The following is a 21,676-nucleotide window of genomic DNA, read 5'->3' on the forward strand; positions in this document are numbered from 1 at the left end:
TGTCAGTAATTAGGGCAAACAGTGGACTTACCTTTGTTTCAACGTGAACTGCAATGTGGACCATCACTCGGCCCTTTAGAGTCTCCTACATACTTGAAAAAAAAAACAAGAAATAATGCCGAGACATGTGGGACGTGGCCAGGAGTGTTTAGTCAGCTCGCAAATAAAGATTAATCAACGGCCAAATTAATGCCAAGGTCACGAATTTCAGATTACTGATTATAGCAGCAAAAGCAAGCCGGAACGGTAGTACGCTTACGTTTCAATGACGTCACACTAGACGCGAGTCCGTATTTGAGAATATCTAAAAAGCCCGCATGCACTTAGAGCCCTCCGTCAAGTGGAGTTTGAAATTTGCAATGCCTAGTCCACAGTGGACTCTTGTCCAGTTTCAGGATGTTAAAAAATATCGCCGCAATCGCAAACATACAAAAAAAGAGAAACAAAGAGGAAATATTTGCGCCAATAACAAAACTGTCGTCACTTTATTTATTTATTTATTTATTTATTTATTTATTTATTTATTTATTTATTTATTTATTTTTACCGAATATGGCATCACTTCCGCTTGATTTTTCTTTGCGCCGGAAGTCTCTCCTCCTCGTATAGATGGCGCTGATCCCCGATCAATCACTCACGAACCGCATTTTCTGAACGCATAGGCTTCTATGATAGCTTCGCTACCATAAATACATTTATATTTACATTTACATTTTGCAAGTGTACCAGCGTGAAGCGTAAGTCCCGCCGGGCCCGACTTTGATCCCTTGGTTGATCGGCCAGCGTGAATTGTGATGGTTGCAGGGAGCGGGATAAGTTTGTTAACGTGGCGTTCACTTATCGTTCGCGCGCTCAAACTTAATTTGTTATGTTCGTGTAATAAATAGTTTCTTTGTTAAGGTCAGTTCCTGCTGCTTCCTAATGGCGTGCACTACACCGGCAATCATGGGCAATTGTAGCCCAATCATTAGAGCATCTGGCTACTGTGCTGGGGGCCAGAGTTTTGATCCCACCATCGGGGGCATGTAATTCAATTTTAATTTCTTTTTTTTTTGTAAGTGTGAGTTGTTTGGCAGGACAGCAGCGGCACCTGACAGCCATGGTCAGGAAAGCCCGGGGGCGATCGCAAAAAAACAAAAAGACAAAGCTCCACTTTAACTTTTGTCCCCGTCTTCGCAGGTGTTCGACAAAATCTTGGCTGAGCACGGCTTACTGGGTTTTCCGTTCAGCAGCCAGCCCGACTCCTCAGCGTCGGACAGCAAAGATGGCGACCTGTCGACCGCCGCGGCCAACGTCCTGTCTCTCTCCGCCATTCCTGCCATCGCAGATGTTCGAGTCGTCAAGGTGAGCAGATTATTTATTTATTTATTTATTTATTTATTTATTTATTTATTTATTTATTTATTTATTTATTTATTTATTTATTTGTTTGTTTGTTCTCGTGCTCTTCTTCTTCATTACAATTTATTTATTTACTTAAAGATACCTTACAGGCCCCCAGAGGCATTGTGTAAGGGGGAGAGTAAACTCAAAGGTTATACAATAATTGTAATACATATGTGAATAAATATACAAAAAATACTGTGTAAAAAATGCGCTAACATGCAGTTGTGTAGCGTTAAAAATTGTGCAAAAGACAAACCGAATACTTTTTAACGCGAAAGGTCAGTGAACAAGAAATTTTCACAAAGGAAAACATAAGCAATAGAATTACAGAGGGAGCGTGACAATATTAGGCTATAATAAAACAGTATTTAAGGGGTAGGAGCACAATAATAACAGGAAACTCAAGAAAAAAATAACACGTTAGGTTACGTAGAGATTGAAAACTGCGTCGCTAGAAGATGCCAGAATTTTATTTATTTATTTATTTATTTATTTATTTATTTATTTATTTATTTATTTATTTATTTATTTATTTTTCTATTCATTTATTTATTTATTTTATTTATATGTCACCAGCGCATTCGCGCATTGCACTATTACTTGACTGCATGGAATAGATGCGCGGCTTTTTGCGAGTCTTGGCAGCTCCAAAACAACAAACATTAGAGGTCTCCGTGGCTCTGCAGATATGTGACTCTTATGTGTAGTTTAACAGTGACCCGAGATTTTTTTTTCCTAGGCTGTTGCGGTTACATGGTGAACTCTGCTTCATCTGCTACTAACGGAAATGGAAGCGGTACTCCGCGACGCATTAAGATGGATTACAGTTGTGTCATTCGGCTGAGCTGAGCCGTATGCGGCAACTTGACATGTTAAATATTACTTGCCCAATCGCAGAATTGTACTGCCCTGGAGAACTCTAGAAATGGAGATCGCGGCCTTGGTTTCCGCATTGTTTTACAGACTCGCGGCGCTGTGAAGTATTTTTGATGTTATGCGATGACGCGATAACCGTATTTTGTGCAGAGCGGAAAGGCAGAGCCCTGCCTTTAACTGCAAAGACACTGGGCTTCCGGCGATTGTCAAATACCGGGTGTTTTTTTTTTTCTGTGGGTGTTTGTTGTTATTTTGAGGAATATGCAGAGTATTTTAAAAATAGCCTGTGGACAAAAACACTTCTAATACTTGAACTGGATTACGCAAAAAGACGGGCATTACACAAATGAAAAACCAAAATACGAAACCGTTTAATTAAAAAACTTCATTATTCAGGTTTCTAATTTATTGTTTCGCAGTACATATTGTAGTTTAAGCATTCACGCTGGTAAGTTTGCAAGGCATATCAACTTGGAACCAGTTTTTGAGATGGCACCGTTTTCGAGAGGTGCGCTATCAAACTTGACGTAAAAATGCACTGTTGTCCAACTTACTATATTATTTTTAAGTGCCGTTTCATTCATAGAAGAAAAGGGGCGCTGGTGGAGCGTCAATGTATTTGGTCGCATAGTTTGCAAATGAATACATCGAAACTGGTGTCCTTCTGAAAAATTGCTCCAAATTCGTAACCTTGCGAACTCACCGGGAACTTGCCATCGCCGTCATACAGCCGTCGTCATCTCATTGTCCTGACATCATCGGCGTTGCCACGCTGTTGGCTTTACACCATCATCATAATTTAAGAATCGACACCTGATTGTCCTTGTGCTGTTGTCGGTATACGGCCTTTGGCGTTTCATCGACATCATTCCTTCTTCAATGAGTTATGTCAGCGTCGGCGTCATACAGTCATCGTCATGCTTCCGTGCTCTCGGGCGACCTTGGCAAGCGAGCGTTATAGCAAAGTGGGGAGCCATCGGAGAGTGTGACATGTAACCGAAGCAGCGAAAGTCTCAAAATTGCTACTGCACTCTTTGAATGGACGTGACTTCCGGAATACGGTGTGTCATGGCATTGCTCGAATGCTATCCGAATTTCCGTCGACAGACATCGTGAGATGAGTTCTGCCGTATTTTTTGTCGATCTTGTTTCGTTTTTGTATGCTTGTGTATTCTGTTTCATCTCCGTAAACGTCAGCTGGAAGTAAAGTGCCGCGTTTATTTCACGTCAATCTTGACCTATGTCCCGTTCGTAACGCGACTTGGCCGCTAAACTCCCAGTCATCAAGTCTCTGTCGTGTTCGATCACCGTTCAGCTATTCTTCTAGGGCGAGCGTCGACCCTCAAGTGTGGGTCGACGCGAGACGTCTCCGCAAAAGCGCCGGCCGTAATTCCGCTCGTCCCCTAATTTTTCCGCCCTGTTTCGCGATCAGTGGCACGACACGAGGTCCTCGCGGAGCGGGCCCGGGTCAGCGGCGACCGGGGGCCGAGCGCGATGGGTGGCCCGGATCGAGCCGCCCGAACCCCTGTTCCGGGACTTCGCGCGCATGAGCGACGCCAACGACGAGTGGTTCCTCACGGCGGTGCAGAAGGCCGCCGGACACCGGGACCTGCACGGACTGTTCCGCGTCGAGCAGGCGCTCGTCGAACTGGCTGCGCACAGGCGAGGCGTCCACGACTACGTGCCCACCACCGTCGGCCGCCTCGCCCACGGGACCCACTGGAACTGGACCCGGTTCCTGACGGCCGCCTTCCGAGGTACGCCGTCATCGTCATCGTCGTCATCACCATCGTCGTCGTCATCATCATCGTCGTCGTCGTCGTCGTCGTCATTATCATGATCTCTTTTATGTCCACTGCGGGACGAAGGCGTCTCGCAGCGATCTACAATCGCTCCTGACTCGCTCTAGCTGATTCCTAATTGCGTCTCTCCTCATCACCCCGCCTAGCTTACTGCCGTCCTCGGCTGCACTTCCTCTCCCTTGTCAACCATTCTGTAACGCTAACCGTTCACCGATTATCTGCCTTACGTATCGCATGACCTGTCCAGCTCCATTTATTTTTTCTCCGAATGTCAAGTTGACGTTTACCTGGGTCAATTAGTCACAGGGCACCCTGATCATGAGAAGGACAGTTACGGAAGAATAAAAACGCGTTGCAGTGCATACGGCAGGCATTACAATATCCTGCCTGGGTACGCTGTTTACATGTACAAATGGGTGTGCTTGCTTTTATTTTCTTTTTTTTTTAAGAGAAGCTTGCTTTACCAACCCTCCTAGACTTCCAGCTACATAATTTCATTCCGAAGCGCTGCAGACTCCGTCGAAAAGAAGCGCGAGGTGGTAGGATTGTGCAATATCCTAGGGAGTAATCATAATTACTGAGTAATTTATTATGCAGTTCTTATACAGTCAGATATATCACGTTCTTTTTTTTCCTAGCCGTTGTTTTTTGTTGGTGTTGTTCGGTTTTCTTTTTCTCGCCGTCTTATTTTGTTAGTTAAAACAATTGAATCACTAGTTGAAAGCACAGACAACAGTTACTCATTGACTTGAGAAATTATGAACAACAAAGGAAGAACTATCGTATTATCATTGCTCTGTGAACAGAGCACAGTGAAAATCTCGTTAGGCATGGCTGTGCCTTCAGCAAGGTCATGGTGCGTAGAAGTACTCAGGACAGTGTAGTGAAGTGGATTCACATTGAGAAAAGCTTTACCCGAAGCCTACTGTTTGTATTTTTTTCCCCGTCGTTGAGCAGAACGGGTAAAAAAAAACAAGCCCCATACTAGAATTCGTACATTCTAAGTGATGGGGATATTGTAACCTTGTATTGACGATGTAGAACCAAGCATTTCACTTCTTTTTTTTATTCGGCGAACTTGCGCCCAGACAGACAAGCAACGCTCATCTCGTAGCGATAGCTCCGTCGGTCGTCGAATCTAATACACAAGTCAACTAAAGAAGACAGTTCGACTAGTTGGTGCATTTGCTGTTATATAGTTCCTAATGTGAAAACAAATATATGTTAGAAAAGAGAGGCATCCGGACTAGCGTTCTGTCCTACTTTTTCGTTATCAATTTTCTTCCGCACTAATAATCATGTCGGTGACTTCATGCGTTCACTCTTCGAGCACCATCGTTATCTATACGTCTAGAGAGAGAGAGAAAGAAAGAGGAAAGGCATCTATAAATATATTTGCTTTTAAGTTCTGGAAATGCTTGTATTTGAGTCTAGCTATAGAATAATCGGGAGAAACACGGGTCTCCACAGCGATTTCTTCAGGAAGCACTTGAAAAAAAGATCTAAACACAAATTTTAGATTTTTGAACAGAGTGTAATGCCGATTTTCGGACATCACTAGCCTTGATGACGGAGAGAAATGGCGATAGCCTGCTCTCAAAGTCGGCGTCGATGTCGTCGATGCAAGTGAAGCTCTTGTACGTGTGTAGCTTCTGTATCTAATACATTTATTTAAAATTAACATATAAAGAAATATTGAATGTAGCTTAGATATTTCGATGGATGATTATTATTGCTACCACTAATACGCTAGGATTTGTCATGCCATAATTTCTTAGTTTTCTTTTACTGTTGACGTACTTACGTACTTATTGCATTGAGTACTTACGTACTCAATACAGTTTATTTATTTATTTATTTATTTATTTATTTATTTATTTATTTATTTATTTATTTATTTATTTACTCTATACAGCTCGCGAATAACGTGTCCTTCTAGAGGCAGTGTACAGAATATTTCTACGCTTATGCGTTCTCCGGCACTGCTGTGCAAGTAAACTTCACTTATATCTTTGAAACTGAAAATAAACATCCATTTAGAAGTCGGAGGTTGTGCCCGTCCCTTGTCACTCGCACTTCCTCGCTTGTTTCCGCGCTGTGCTCGCTTCAACGTGGATTCCCAAGTACAGCGTGTTCTTACGCCCCACTTCTGCGCAGGCGTGGCCACGTTCGGCCGGCGGACGCCCGTCCAAATCAAGGGCGGCTCCTTCCAGCAACAGCTGGCCGCCCTGGTGACGCAGTTCGGCGCCACGCTGCTGCGAAACTACCTGGCCTTCCGCATGTACGTGCGCTACGCCCCGTTCCTGGAGCGGAGGACCGGGCGCTTCAGTCGGCTGGCGCAGCTGTCGGCCGCGCTCCGGCCCGGCTGGCAGGACGGGGACCCGGCGGCCGACGTCGCCGACCTGCGCTGCCTGAGGCTGGTGGCGGGCGCGGCCCCCGAGCTCGTGGCGTTCGTCTACTGGAACGGGGCCAGGCTCGGAGACCGGAGGCGGAGAGGAGGACTGAGTCCGAAACGGCGCGCGCGACTGCAGCGCCACTTCCGCGAGATGACGCGCCGTCTGGTCGACTGGATCGTGAGCACGTCGGCGCGCGAGGTTTGATTGATTGATTGATTGATTGATTGATTGATTGATTGATTGATTGATTGATTGATTGATTGATTGATTGATTGATTGATTGATTGATTGATTGATTGATTTGGTCAATGTCGAAGGGTATATGTGACATGGCTGTATAGTGGCTTGTGATTGATTGATTGATTCATTCATTCATTCATTCATTCATTCATTCATTCATTCATTGATTGATTGATTGATTGATTGATTGATTGATTGATTGATTGATTGATTGATTGATTGATTGATTGATTTGGTCAATGTGAAAGAGTACATCTGACACGGTTGTATTGCGGCTTGTGCAGTGGCCTTTCGCCTGGTTTGGGCAGAGCACAGTGTTGAAATAATTTGGTTTGGCCACTGCCGAAAGATTGCGCTTCGTAGGGCACGTGCTGACGATGCATCGCGACCATATGCCATCAGCGTAAATTGAAACGCGAACAGATGAGAAAGCCTGTTACGAATAATTACGTTGGAGTACGATGCGCAATTGTTCTGTAGTTAGCTTCTGGGCAAGAAGCAGCCCCAGTTGTACATACTGGAGCACGAATTGGGCCACTGTTACGACTACGGGTGAACCTCTAAACTAAACAACACGTTGGAGGGCTTTCAGAATTGTTCGTGTTCGAATTTATGCGGACGACATGTCGCGAAAATGGTTCAATATACAAACAAAAGCCAGCCTCCCCCTTATTGGAGGAGCCACTCCTTCCTTCAGTGGACATGACGGCACATGCATATTATGTTGCGTACGTGTCTATATGGAAGATGCAGTTACTACGCCTGTAATACTCCTGGCGAAAACACAAGGGGAACTCGAAGTACTGGGAGATTCCTGAGAAACGCGGAGCGCTCGAAACCACCTCTGGAAATACGCTGCGAAGCAAATAAAAGGCGGAGTCACGTGAGCCATAGAACCCGGCATGGTAGTATCTGTGCAATTGCATACTGCTCGTGATGGCCGGTCGAGGCAATGGCAGAGTGCTTCTCCTGCGATGAAGCTAGCTGTCTCGTCGCGCCATAGGCTCGCAAATTTTTATTTGCTTCTATTTCGATCACGGTACTGAATCATTTCAAAGGTTTCTTGAGGTAGAACAAACGCTGAAAGTCACGTTCTAGTGTAGTTACAACCAACACATCCGGTGAGTCCGCACGAGGTATTCTTTAAGAGGAAGTTCGCTATTGGAAAACATTTGATAGGCTGAAATGCTCTCGTTAGGCAAACACTGAGCTAAGGAAATGAGAATGGTTGCACCTTTAAATGAGCTTTTTTTTTTTTATTCAAGCAGCCAATTCTTTCGAACAGCAAGTACCAAAATAATTTCAAAAAATAATTTCACGTATAATTTTTATAGCGTTCTATTGGCACCTTTAAGAAAACCGGTAGTCTAATTCTGTAAACAGCTTAGAGTAATAAGAAAGCCGCAAATAGGCAAACTCGCAACCACGCACACACGCAGACGCACTAAATGCGTCCCCCTACAGAGTTGTGTGTGTGTGGGGTGGGTGGGGGGTGGGGAGGGGAGGGGACGTATATCTAGTGTGTCTGTGCGTGTGGTTGTTTGCGTGGTTGCGAGTGAGCCTATTTTCGCTCTTTTCATTATCTTAGATGTGTTACGAACGAGCCCAACAGCAAGTTCTTTTTTAATTGTGTAAAATTCCTTTACCGAAGCATCTACATATGACTTTGATAGCATTTAGCTCATACATCTACATATACTTGTACTTTGAGACTCTAGTGCTTCGCAACTATGGTACTTTGCAACTGCTTTGTTTGCAAATCTCTCTCCGATGTATTTCACGAAACGTGCGCCCGATGTACCAAGGCAGCACCAAGGTTTCATTTCGTTAACGATGACGACTAATGCTGTTCCTTTCAAAGGCACGGTTTTCATTTGAAAGCACCGGCAATAATAGCGCCGTGATAAATTGAAAGAGTGCGACCTGCCTGCTAATCTTCGTGAGATTGCTTCACCTCAAGCCCTACACTTGGCTGAATGGCTTCACCTTGCGATGATGTGCGTGCGGCAGTGCACCGTTTACAGAGCAAACAAAAAAAAGAAAGCTGAAACTGGCAGTTTTGGTTCAGAGAAAGTTTTCCTAAAATATTTACACCCTATCTAGCACACACTTCTTTTGTGTAATGCTCAGCGCTCGCTGCTATCCGGTCAGAGACGCAATGTCACGCTGATATGCTCATGCAGTCTGTGCCCTGAAGGCACCGGGCGCGCGTCTTCGCTACAATACGCTGGCGATTTTCTTTCGACGACGAAGGCGGGCGGCCGAAGGCGCAGTCGATGTCAAATGAAAATGCAACGTGTGTCGGATTCCCCGAATTTGCTTTGAAAAGATAATAATAAGTTATTCGAATAAAACATTTACCTTGCTTCTATCGCCTTCGAAGAACTGTTACGCGCGGGGTTTTCTCTTTCTTTTTTACGAGTAGTATAAATACGCAAGCCTTTTTTTTTTCATTTCTCTCACCATCTAAATTTGGTGCCGAAGTCGACGCCACAACTCCGGTTCCAGCAGCGCAATGTGCAACACAATAAAGAGCAATGGTTTGCTTAGGTACGCATAGATCGCAGCATAATTGAAGAATTTCTGCAGTCTAAGATCATTGTACGTGATCGTGGCGTATAAACGAGTCAAGGGATGCGCATACCTAACATAAATACATACGAATATGTTAAAGTAACACACACCGAACGTAGGGAATGCAGTTCGTGTAAACGCTAATGTGTGCGACATACGTCAAATAATATTAATAACGGCCTATGCAAAATAAAATTTATAAAACGCGGAACGTATAAACAATGATCAGGAGTGTATGATTTTTTTTGCGTAAGTATCCTGATGAACATTGATAATATAGGGTCCTCTTAATAAATATAACGAATACTTTGGCACATGGGCCCGATGCTGCCATGGGAACCAAAGTCTACCTGCGCTTTATACGGAAGCTGGGGCTTTCACTTCAGGGAAGCGGGCGTAATATGCAGAAGAAATCCTCACCCTTTAAGCTGTATTTCGCTCGTGCTGGCAAGCGCCTTAACAAGGTAGCGTTAGCTAGAGGCTAGCTTCATTTTTTTAGTAGAAATGGCTTTATGCAACAACAGCTGAACCTGCGTGAATGAACTATGTTGCACTTGAGAAAAATGAAATGCTAAATTTTAGGAACTCCAGGATGCAGAACTTTGATTTATGTCCTGAGTTATTTTGCAAATATGGCCAAAATTTCGTAAGTTTCTTTTTAAATAATATTGAACCGCGAAGCTTACAGATAAGTAACTTCATACCTAGAACAGATATCCCAGTTTTGTAAACGGCATCTGTTGGAACATCTAAAGCGGACCAATTTGCACTTCAAATGTACCTTTGAAGACAAGCTGCAGAAGTCAATTATCAAAAACAGCGTCCAACGTTTCAGCATTGCGCGAACACGATTACGAAACGTCATTGCTTGCACCGATTGGAGAAGGAGGTGGCCACATTTTTGCAGTTTTCTTTTCTGCCAAATGACGCCTAAACACGATCGCACAAACACGTCTTGTAGAATTTCGCCAAAAAATATCGAGCCCATACCATGCTTAAGTAAACTTGCGTGTCCTCCTATCAACTGCCTCATTTCGATGCTGCGTATCATTGCTTTTTTGTACCTACCGCTCCGAGTACCCACGGAGATCTCGTCTTGTCGATGGGGCCCCAGCTTTTTTTGTTGTGCAATCGCTAGCAGTCTCTTTGACGCACAAATGCCCAGACTGCCGACTACAGGTCTGATCCAGCACCGTTCACCTGTTCCGAGAATGTGACGCTCATTCAGCGGCACCGATGAGACACCTGATGTCCGTGGAGCCACCACCACCGCCGAAATTGCGACGCCTGGATAAGCTCTGTCGGCTCCAGCAACCGTGTCAAGGAAGTTTTACGCTCGCCGGTTTGCGTTTGCTGCAGAGACGGGACTCCTGAACCTACTCTAATGTTTCCCCCTAAATTCCCCCCCCTCTTGTTTTTTTTTTCTTTTCCCGACGGGACACGGACCATCTGTTCAATAAACATTTATTCCTTAAATCAATAATAATGACGAATTATGGCGGTATTTAGGCGCCACTTATTGCGATGGCTGACTTCCGCGATGAAAAGGATGCAACAACAATTCTAACCGAAGGGTCGGAAGTGGTTAGTACGGATTGAAAGTGCACGTCTATTTCAAGTTCAATGACTGTATGTACCACTGGCCTTCACTGCTATGAAAGAAGCCGTTACTCTGACGAAAGTGTTTAGGCATATACCGCATCGCAGAGCGTGTAGCGGTTTCTGAGACTGATGAGCAATAAAAAAGTTAGGTACAGACAGCACTCATTCGCATGTAAAACCATGGTTCAAGTACGCTGCGTGTAACACCTTAATTTTCTTTTCTTGTTCCCAGGTGGCGCGCTCCAAAGGCATGTCCCGCGAGCTCTCCTCCCGTTTCCTGCGCTCGATGGGCCCGCTTCGGCGGCAGCTGTTCCTGCCGGACTGGCTGCACAAGCAGCGGCTGCGCATGCGCTTTGCCGAGCTGGCCTTCGCCGACGCCGAGGAGTCTCCGCTGGCCACGTGGAGGGCGCTGCTGGCGTCCCGCAAGAGGAACGCCCTGCTCAAGATCGCCGACAGGGGCTTCGAGACGTTCTGGGAGGTTAGAGAAGTGTGGAATTTAAAGTTTCGAGTCGTATAATGCCGGAGGCAGAGGAAATATATTTAAAGGTTCTCGGGCAGACCTCCTTTGAGAATGAAAAAAAAAACAGTTAGCTGGATAAATTGGATTTTACGTGCCCAAACCACGAGCTGAAAATTAGTGGGGCACTCCGTAATGGAAGAAAAATATTTTTTTAAAAGCTTTAGCTGGATAAACTGGATTTTACGTGCCCAGACACGAGCTGATTATTAGTGGGGGACTCCGTAATGGAGGACTCCGTGTTAAGTTTGACCACATGGTGTCTTTAAACCTGGATGTAAGTATAAAAACGCAAGCTTTTTTTTTCTCATTTCGCTCACCATGTCAATGCGGTGCTGAAGTCGATGCCACAACCCCGATTTCAGCAACGCAGTGGACAGCATAAAAAAGAATGATAGTTTGCGTAGGTACGCATAGATCGCAGCATAATTGAATAAATGTCTGCACTCTAACAACATTCGACTTGATCATGGCGTATAAACAATTCAAGGGATGCACACATACCTAAGAGAAATACATACGAATATGCAAAAGTAACACGCATCAAAAGGAAGGAATTGCAGTTCGTGTAAACGCCAAAGTGTGCGATATATATGAAATAATATTAATAACGATCTATGCAATACGACATTTATAGAACGTAGAAGGTATAAACAATGATAAAAAGTCTGTGGGCTTTTTTTATTTTTTTTTTTTTTTTGCACTGATGAACATTGATAGTACAAGGTCCTGTTAATCAAAAAAAAAAACTTTGGCACACAGGTTCGCCGCAGCCATTGGAACCAAGATATCACTGTGCGTTATTCGGAAGCTGGGCCAGTAATTTCAAGGAAGCGGGTGTAATATGCAGAAGAAATGACACGCTGTCCTGTCGAAGCTCGCGCGATATAATTGAAAAAATGGCTGTGGCTTAGGTAAGGTTAAGCCCAGGATGCGAAGCATACTAGCCTTTATTTTAGTTGTTGAACCACTGTTTAGCCTGGTGAACTGCTGTTGCTTGGCTATATTTGGTTCGGCTAGACGAAGAAACAACTCATGCATTACTTCTTCGCCTTCAAGAGTGGAACGCGACAGCGTTCCCGTCGACCCGCCAAGGGGTGTAAGACAATGGGCTACAGGGCAGCGACTACGCGCCCCGCATTGGACGCGGTGAGCGTCGAGCAAAGCAGCGTTCGGCGCGTCAACGAAATGTGCGCCTGAGCAAGAGACGCACGCCTTAGAAACAGCGCGTTTCTAAGGCAACACCGCATTCACTAGAGGCGCTTTTGTACCGCTTTGAAGCGTTGTACTCGTGGCTCAGTGGTAGCGTCTCCGTCCCACACTCCGGAGACCCTGGTTCGATTCCCACCCAGCCCGTCTTGCAAGAGTTGAGCCAAAGCCACTTCTCCTCTGTCGTGACGTCACGGTGTCACGTGATTTCATGGTCACCGCCGCGCCTGAGGAGCTGGGTTGAGCCCTCGTAATATGCTTCGCATAAAATTGCTCGGGTGTACTTGACTTTGTACACAGATAGTGCGTGTGTAATCTGCTGGAGTACAGACTGTGCAGTCAAGGTACAAACATATTATTTACAAAGGATCACACTACAAAAGTCGATACGAAAAAAAAAAGAAAGATATGTATTCAGTGGTGTCATCTACCGCCACTCAGGGCGAAATACTACACGAAACGCGCCAGTTTTCGGCGAACACGAGTCGGCCCGACCAGTGGCACAGAAAGCATTGCTCCCCTAGCAGCAGGAGCTCCTCTGAGAGGACAAAGCATGCGATGCTTCAGGCGGCCGGTCACATTGAACGTCGACGGCAGTCGCCTGTTACAGCCACACGGCCACTGCATTTACATGCAAAACAGACCTGCCACTAGTAGAAGTGTTGCGACTGCGTGGGAATCGACCGCGTGAAACAGAAGTCCTTACGCCCAGACCTAGGAAGCTAGCTCGGACGACGCGCCAGAAAACTCGCAACGACAGCTTTTCTTTTGTTTTTTTTCTGGGGGCGGGGGGGGGGGGGGGGGATCATTAAAGCCATTTATAGAAATAACAACAACGCTCGACAGCCGAGTGTCTGTTTCCGCTAGCAAACAGTTATTGGGATACGTATAAATGGGCATATATGAAAGTAAGGCTTTGTACACGGGAAAATGTGCTCACTGCGGACACTAGAATGCTCCAACATGCAATAATGCAAAGCCGCCATTGTCTATCTGACTCTTTGTCTGTATTCGTGAAACTTCATATAACTGTAATGATGTGAACTACAAATGTGTAGTATAATTTAATGATTTCGACGGCAGCACGTTCTTGTCGGCAGCTGCGGAAAACAGGCGTTCAGGGAGGCTCGCTGCGCGAATGCCCGCTCCTTAGGAACCATGCTTATATTGACTGTATATCTGGAACTTGCGGCAACTCTAATTAGAATTGCTGCTTTCTGCAGTTGCCAGCAGGCGGGGACACAATTTTATGCTGGCGCCGTCTCGGCAGCTGCTTGCATTCCCATAAACAAAGGCATTTTTTTTTAGGGAGCGAAACAATGCACCTAATCTATGCACCTCGCCAGAAAAACCACTGGGATTGCCTTTTAATGTATGTAAAAAAAAAATTCTCAGGAAATGAAGGTCTTTCTCTCTCTCGCTCCCTCTCACATTCTTTTTTTCATAAGTACGAGGCAAGTAACTGCGCCAAGTGACGCGTTGGACAATGTCTAGACTCGAACGTGCAGTTTTTCTGCGACATTTGAAGAATAAGAGTGCAGTGCTAAACGCAATATCTCTTTTTGAAGATCTCAAGCGATATATGCGTGCCCCTGTATGACTCTGTGGTAAAATCAATCCAGATGAAATCACTTAATTATCCCATCTTTTCTACATTAAGCAACTTCGAAGGCATTTCGTTAAACATCTGGTACACCACGCACGCATGCATGTGTCCATGCGAAACTCAACCATCGCTCTTTATATCTAATATATCGCACATGATATTGCAAAGCATTGCTCATTACACCATCACCTATGCGACCACCACCACTCTTGTCACATGTCCTTCTACGTCAAACCTCACCGCTTCTTCTCCTTTCACGCACCTTCACTCCAACCTCGCCAGTTGTTCCATGGAGAACAGGCCCTCCCTGAATTACTGAAAGCCACGTTTTGATGCATATAATGCTATCGAACTAAAGAGACACCTAAAAGAAAAGCAATATTCATCTCCAATAAGTAAATCGCCCTTAAATTACCCTTGTACGATACCAAGAAGGCCGCTGTTACCGCACGACCACGCCGGCGGCATTTCGATGGGGGCGAAATGCGCAAACGCCCGTACGTATTCTTGCACTGGGTGCACGTAAAGAAGCCTAGGTGGTCAAACAGGTAATACGGAGTCCTCCACTATGGTGTACCTCACAATCAGATCGTAGTTTTGGCACTTGAAACGCCAGAACTTAACCTATTACCCTAACAAGAGGCTTTGTAAAAACAAACAAAAAAGTCCGAGCATTAACGCCACCTGAAAGTTAGCGCACCACATTGCCGTGACGTCATTAACTTGGGCGGCATCTGCTCAGTTCAGTAACTGAACTGAGCAAGCTTCAAAAAGCATTTCCTGAGCCGCAACGGCCCGTATACGAGAAAATACCACTAGTGACGTCACCCTGGCGCACAAACGCTGGGATTTGGGCACTAAATTATAGAAATGGAACGTCAACAGTTAGCATTCGCGTCTATTAACGAACCTGTTACCTCAAAAATATATAACGTAGATTTTCTAAAGGATATATCTTTGTGTTGAAACCAATTTAGTGCTCGTCTTCAGTGTCCGTTTAAACCCCCCCTTCATCCTTCGCCAAGGCAGCTATTATACGTGCTATCAGTATGGACCCAGCCACGCCATTGATTACACTGCTTCCAGGACGGGCTCACAAGGCAAACCCTGTACTTGTTTGTTTGTTTGTTTGTTTGTTTGCTAGTTTGTTTGTTTGTTTGTTTGTTTGTTTGTTTGTTTGTTTGTTTGTTTGTTTGTTTGTTTGTTTGTTTGTTTGTTTGTTTGTTACCGATGCGTTTCCCTGGCACGAGCCTTCCGTTAGTTGACGCGTGAGCAAACTAACAAAAAAAAAGCCTTTTGTGTGACCAACCGAACTGATATCTGTATAAGTTACCCATCACTGGCGTTGCTTGAAAAATGGCTGGAATTATCGGACGACTCATTTGCTCTCACTAACGGGTTTTGATGTCTTCGTTCTGCGCATGCTCAGACGTTGTGTTTTGCATGAAACATAATTTTTTTACCTGCTGCATCTTTAAATATATTTTCTGTACAATCATCAGCTGGCCGCGGCAGCACAGCCCAATAAAGTGAAAAAAAAGCCCGCGGGAAGTCCAGTTGCTGGGCCGTGGCGCTGCTTAGGCGAAATACTAAAACGCACCCGTACTTTGCTTTACCCGCGCGTAAACGGTTCTCACGAGGCCAGAATTATTCCAGAGTGTCCCGCTACGGGTATGCTTCATACTCGTATTGTGCCTTTGGCATGTAAGACCCTAGAGTCCGAATTTCTTTCTACAATCGCTGTTATTGAGCTAGAAATGAGTTGCGAGTAAGCCCTTCTTTATAAGTGTCACCTGTATCTTTCCTTGTTCCCTCATCGCTTCTGGCTATGTATTGACCAATAACACGAATATAGAACCAAGAGACTTGCTGTCTTGTCCTGCAGGGTCCAGCGCTAAGGGACACACCGTGGCTGGATGTGGACGAGGAGTACATAGCTGTGCCACCAGGTGCCGTTGACACCACGTACGTCTCGCAGCAATGCGGACAGCGTTACCTTCGGTTTTCTCATTTTTCTAAAATCAGAAAACAAAATAGTACGCGAGAAGGGGGGGGGGGGGTAATGGGGGGGGGGGAGTTAAGAAAACAGAATGTATGAAATGAAGCAGCACGAAATTGTGACGAGACAGGCGAGAAAATTTGAAAAGAAAAAGGAGATTGTAGCGCCTGTAGCAGCGAGGTTACGGCAGACGAACAAATGTAAACCAAAACAAAGTCGTAGAATACCATTGTAAGCGTCGTAAAATTAAAGAAAAAAGAACCGAGTAGGAGACGACGCGTACTTCGCCGTTCTTGTTTTTCTTGCTACCGCGTTGTTTTGTTTATTATCATCATGCGCCAGCTTGCTGACGTGTGCACATTGCCTCTTTATAGTATAGCACTTCTTGTCTTACTGTGAGCTCATCAAATTACACAAGCAAAAAGAGACCGTTTTCGCGTTGTTTTGTCCATCAGGATTAAATAATGCACGTGTACTCCCACTGGGACGTCATGTATGAAGGTTAGAGCGCCTACAGAATTTAGCGCTTTCGAATAAAATGATTACGCTGACAGTAGAGCGCTTTTCTCGGTGAAATGTATCGGTTCTTGGCGTAACGAGATGGCTCAAAGCATGTAGATTATCCGTTTTCTGAGATTTTCTTTTTTCGGGAATTTGCGTGGCATTTCGCATCCTAACTTTTGCTATATATTTCGGCTGTGTCGGTATCCTTTATGAGCTGCATACATTCAGAGGCCCAACTTATGTGGAGATAACAGCATTAGCAAATATATATATATATATATATATATATATATATATATATATTTAATGAGAACTTTACCTTTTTCAACACAGTTGGGCAACACTGTAAAGTCACAATGCGTTGCATTGATCGAAAAGGCACACGTAGACTGTATACCACTTCATTTCAGCCTTTCACAGCTAAGGTGCGAATAATTTTTTTTAATGCTTTTCCTGGCGTCTATGCTCTAGACGCTTTTGTTCGTCGCTGTATACGGGCCGTGATCTTGTATTCTTGGTGACAAAAGTTATATCAGTATCCCCCATGCTTGTCGTGCAAGGAAAATGAAAATGAATGTTAACACATGACAAAAGTTGAAGACAGCAGCCGACAAAGACGATGCTTCCTTGTGTCAGCGCTCGCTAAAAGAAAGTATAAAGCCGAGTTGGATGTGTAGAAGTCGTGAAAAAGTCTTGTAGAAGTTGTGTAGAAGTAAATATTCGTGTAGAAGTCTATCGTTCTTTCCTGTGTGCCAATATATGACTTTGTTGCGTAGAGAATTGACACGAAAGGTCCCACTACTGCACCTCAATTTGAATCAGCTGCACCAAAACAGACAAGCTGACGTAATCCTCACGTGACCTTCCTCTCTGCCACGCTGTGTGAAGCAGCCGGTGCTGAAGTCACATGACAGGTACCAGAGGCCGCAACAGATGGCGCCACTTCGATTTTCCGATTTCGTCATTGTATCACATTAAAAAAAAATCTGTTCTCGCTACTTACAATAACAGAGAGAACGTTCACAAATTCACCTTTTTATTTCATTTCATTTCATTTCATTTATTCAGCCTTAAGGGCCCGAAGGCATTACATAAGTTACCAGGATAATTGAGTAATGAGGCATTACCACGATAACTGATTTGTGTACGAGCATAAATTATCATCATGAGTTGACCACTCTCACTCGTACATAGCAAAGTGTTAAAGAATAAACGTCACCTCTAAGCAGGAGTGTCTGAAGCTATTGCATGCCGAAACTAGCCCCAGGAGAGACGCGTATCGAAGTGTTTACCGCTAAGTGTACTCCTGCGCATACCAGTCACGTTTATGTGAAGTCTTTGTAACATATGTATTAAAAAACGCTGTGTTCCCGTTTTTCGCTATCGCTCTCAGAATATACCTCAGATCACCGCCATATGTATTTTACGGAAGCCTTTTTAACGCTCGTGCGTTCATAAATTTTGGTCATTCTTTTACCGGATGTTGTCGTTACGTGAAAGAAATAACGGTCGTATCTCCGCTATTTATTACAGTAAAGGAAACATTACTTTGTAATAGAGATGGTGGAATCTTCGTAATGTTACGTCTTCGACTAATACTTAAAAACAATGAGTTTATCGCTCCATTCGATACAAACTCCAAAGCGCAGTAGCCAACTCAAAATAACGCTCAAAGTAGCCCTTAAAATGCGGCTCAAAATGGCGTGTACGTCACACCACCACCTTTATTCCCGCCTCTGCAAATTTCGAGAAATTTAGGCGGCCTGATTCGTTCGTTCGTTCTTGCGCACCTGCCCATTCGAAACGCTGTTGGTCGCATTCACAGTTGTTAGCGGTTGGAACGTGAATCACCTGCCAACTTTTGATCGTAATGAATGATCAAACGTGTTTAAACGACCGGGGAAACAAGTGGCAGCTGATGGTTGTTTTCAGTTTCAGCGACAGGAACACACATTGATGAATACGCAATGTGGGTCATATTTGCATGTAACCCTGCTTCCGAGCATGGCGGAGAATGTCTCAGTGCAGGCTCACTTCAGGTCCCGAAACAGCCGCAAGTCCTTAAGAAATACGTTAGTGGGGCACTTGCGTGACCGCTATTGGTTTATGAGGAGCAGTGGAAGCTGCTACTAATCTATTCGCTGAGGCCAGCATACAGCCCCGCACTCGCCTAATCGTTATTATATCTTGTGACCTCATAGCGATCACTTTAATCACTATGGAATTGTCAGTAGGTCTCCTTTACGTCAGGTCCGCCCAGCAACGAAAACATGAGTGTGATCATTTGGTTTGGCAAGTTGCGAACATCACATTTTCATCACAGTATAAATCTCATGTAAATTAGTTTCGCGACAGGTGCAACACTTTCCTAAATCAGCCGTGGTATACAAAGAAAAATGAAACGTCACCGTTCGATTTTAAAAAAACGCTAATTAGATGCTGTAATCGACTTTGCTTTGTTTGTGCGTAATATTTCGTCATCGGGATTTGGCGCAAAGGCATGGCAACAGCTTCTTACCTCATTTCTTCGGAATTCGCTGGAAAAATTATTGGTCGTATCATCGATATTAGTGGCGAGATTAGTGACGATATTTTCGCGTCACCAATGACGCTCTCGATAAACAAAATAGCGGGGCACTGCGCGCCCATGTGATAACTTCATACGACTTCAAACACATGAGTTATGTAATCCACAGATGCACCAACTGTTCATTAAAGCTTTCAAGTTTCACTCTTTCTTTCGTTTTTTGGGGGGGGGGAGGGGGGGGAAAGGGATCTCGATGTCTTGATAGTCTTGATGTCGACAGACCGACGAACTGCGCACGACGAACTGCCCGAACACTCCGGCAGGTTCGACGGGCCCTCCTTCTTCATTCACCACTCGCCCCGGCTGGGCGTGGACTTGGCTCGGCTACTGGCGGATCGTCTCGACCAGATGGCCGCCTCGGAGAGCGAATCGTACCGCTCGCCGTCCTCCTCTCTGCGCCTGCGCATTGACCTGCTGGGCGACTGCCTGCGGCGGCAGCAACACCAGTACGGCGCCCGCGCTTCCAGCGACGCCGCCTCCCGAGAGGACGTGCTCGACCTACTCGCGCTGCACGTGTCGCTGCGCGTGTTCCGACAGCAAGCAGCTAGAGGAAGCAAGCGGTGCGTGTATGATTCCTTGACCCCCTTCTCTCTCTCTCTCTCTCTCTCTCTCTCTCTCTCTCTAGTCGTTCTCGAAAGATGGCCGAATCAGACTTTGAATAGTAAGAATAATAATAAAAATAATAATTTTATTCTCATCACGCGTATACATGATGCCGGAGGCCTGCAGGACACTAAAGGGATACTAAATATATGGGAACGAAAGAACCAGTCAAAAAACACAAAGGACAAGAGGAGATGTTCACACCACAACGACTGGTTTTTTCGTTCAAGTATGTACCAACTGTCCCAGATTTCAACCCTTCTGCAAAACTAAATATATATTAAAGAGACATTAAATGATACTGAAGGAATACTAAAGGGACACTAAACGATACACTAAAGGGACACTAAAGAGAAAGACTAAACCAAATTAGGCTGAGAAAGAAAGTATGCTATTAAAACCCTATTTTCGTTAATTTTGCGGTAATATGTGGATTATAGACATCCGGAGGCTAAGTTTCTTCCTCGACACCAGCGCCCGATTTCTCCCCTGGCGGGAGCATTCCGCATCACGCGGATGTGGGTCTCGGCCCCAGTCCTGCGGAATTACATTCGCGCTGTAGATGCACTATACAAAAGTTTACACCCTTAAACGTGAAAATGGTGTAAATGTGTCTATAACTGACACCCTTAGGGTGTGAGTTATAGACACATTTACACCCTTTCACGTTTAAGGGTGTAAATTATTTTACAGTGTGGAAGGCCTTGTTTGCGACGTAAGACGCTTTGCCAACCGCCGTGGTGGCGTAGTTGCTTCCGGCGTGACGATTCTAAGCCTGAAGGCACGAGATCAAACCCCGGCCGCGGCGGCCGCATTTCGACGGGGAAGAAATTCGAAAAAAAAAGATAACTCTGGTGTACCGTGTATTTGGTGCACTTTAAAAGAAACCCCAGGTGGTCGAAACTAAACCGAAGTGCCCCTCTACAGCGTGCCTCGTAATCGTATGGTGGTTTTGGCACGTAAAACCCCGGAATATAATTTTAAATGCAGCTTTGCCGGTGCAGAAAAGGAACACAGCGCATTACTGGTGTACCGATAACTGTCCTCACGGCCGGTGACGTGTGCATTGCTCGCATGCAGTTGGCACACCTTTAAATTAGTCTCCCAGAACCGTGGACCCCCCGTGGTGTCGGGGTAAGCTTGCTCGTCTCGGACTCCGTAGGCCCGGGCTCGATTTCCACCCAGACCCAAATGTTTCAATTTTTTTCATAGACATTAATTGACTTTATTTGTAGGAACCTCCCTGCAAAATTTGGCGTCAATCCGGGCATTTTTGACGTGTTTTTACTCTGCGCCGTCGGCCATTTTTGGTACCTTCGCTTGATCACGCCAGATGTTCTGCCTCATGGGACATATAATGCTTTTGCATTAAGATGCCTTGAATGTCGGAACCGTGGTCCCCGTCTCCTTCTCACCTTCCACCTTAGCCGCTTGCACGGCTAAAACGTCTTGGTCCATGAGCAACCAATGCACTTGGCTCTGCTTTCCGTTTGGTGTGCCGAAAGTGTCAGGTTGGTAGTTATCATGTCGCAAATGCGAGGGGGTTAGGCCCGGAGCATGGTTCTCACCTTAACATCTATCAGACTCCTAGACGCCTACGGAGCCGTCCGGTGGCCGACGCTCGACATCATTAGCTAGGGCCTTTTCGACGGGCATCTGATTTCGTTCGGCTTCGACCTTGTGCCAATACGCCTATCGAGAGGTCCCTTTGCGGGCGGCTCCCCAGCTTCCCTGGCGTCAATGCCCTCGCCCTTGTCCCTTGTCCCGTGTCTTAT

The 21,676-nt window shown here is 45.2% G+C and overlaps 1 protein-coding gene across 4 annotated transcripts in view; it reads left to right on the plus strand.

Moving 5' to 3' along the window:
* The window catches only part of LOC135921823 (neprilysin-2-like), a 43,358-nt gene that overhangs the window by 20,346 nt on the left and 1,336 nt on the right, over window positions 1-21,676 (plus strand). For 3 of the 4 annotated variants that reach the window (XM_065456165.2, XM_065456166.2, XM_065456164.2), the window contains 6 exons: window positions 1,180-1,344; window positions 3,695-4,019; window positions 6,222-6,658; window positions 11,109-11,354; window positions 16,094-16,173; window positions 19,562-19,858. In XM_065456165.2, coding sequence (XP_065312237.1) covers window positions 1,180-1,344; window positions 3,695-4,019; window positions 6,222-6,658; window positions 11,109-11,354; window positions 16,094-16,173; window positions 19,562-19,858 — 1,550 coding nt within the window. Of the gene's footprint in view, window positions 1-1,179; window positions 1,345-3,694; window positions 4,020-6,221; window positions 6,659-11,108; window positions 11,355-16,093; window positions 16,174-19,561; window positions 19,859-21,676 lie in introns of those variants that run through there. The other variant, XM_065456167.1, reaches the window with a different exon arrangement.

Source organism: Dermacentor albipictus, chromosome 9 (assembly GCF_038994185.2).
Source record: "Dermacentor albipictus isolate Rhodes 1998 colony chromosome 9, USDA_Dalb.pri_finalv2, whole genome shotgun sequence".
Lineage (NCBI taxonomy): Eukaryota > Metazoa > Arthropoda > Arachnida > Ixodida > Ixodidae > Dermacentor > Dermacentor albipictus.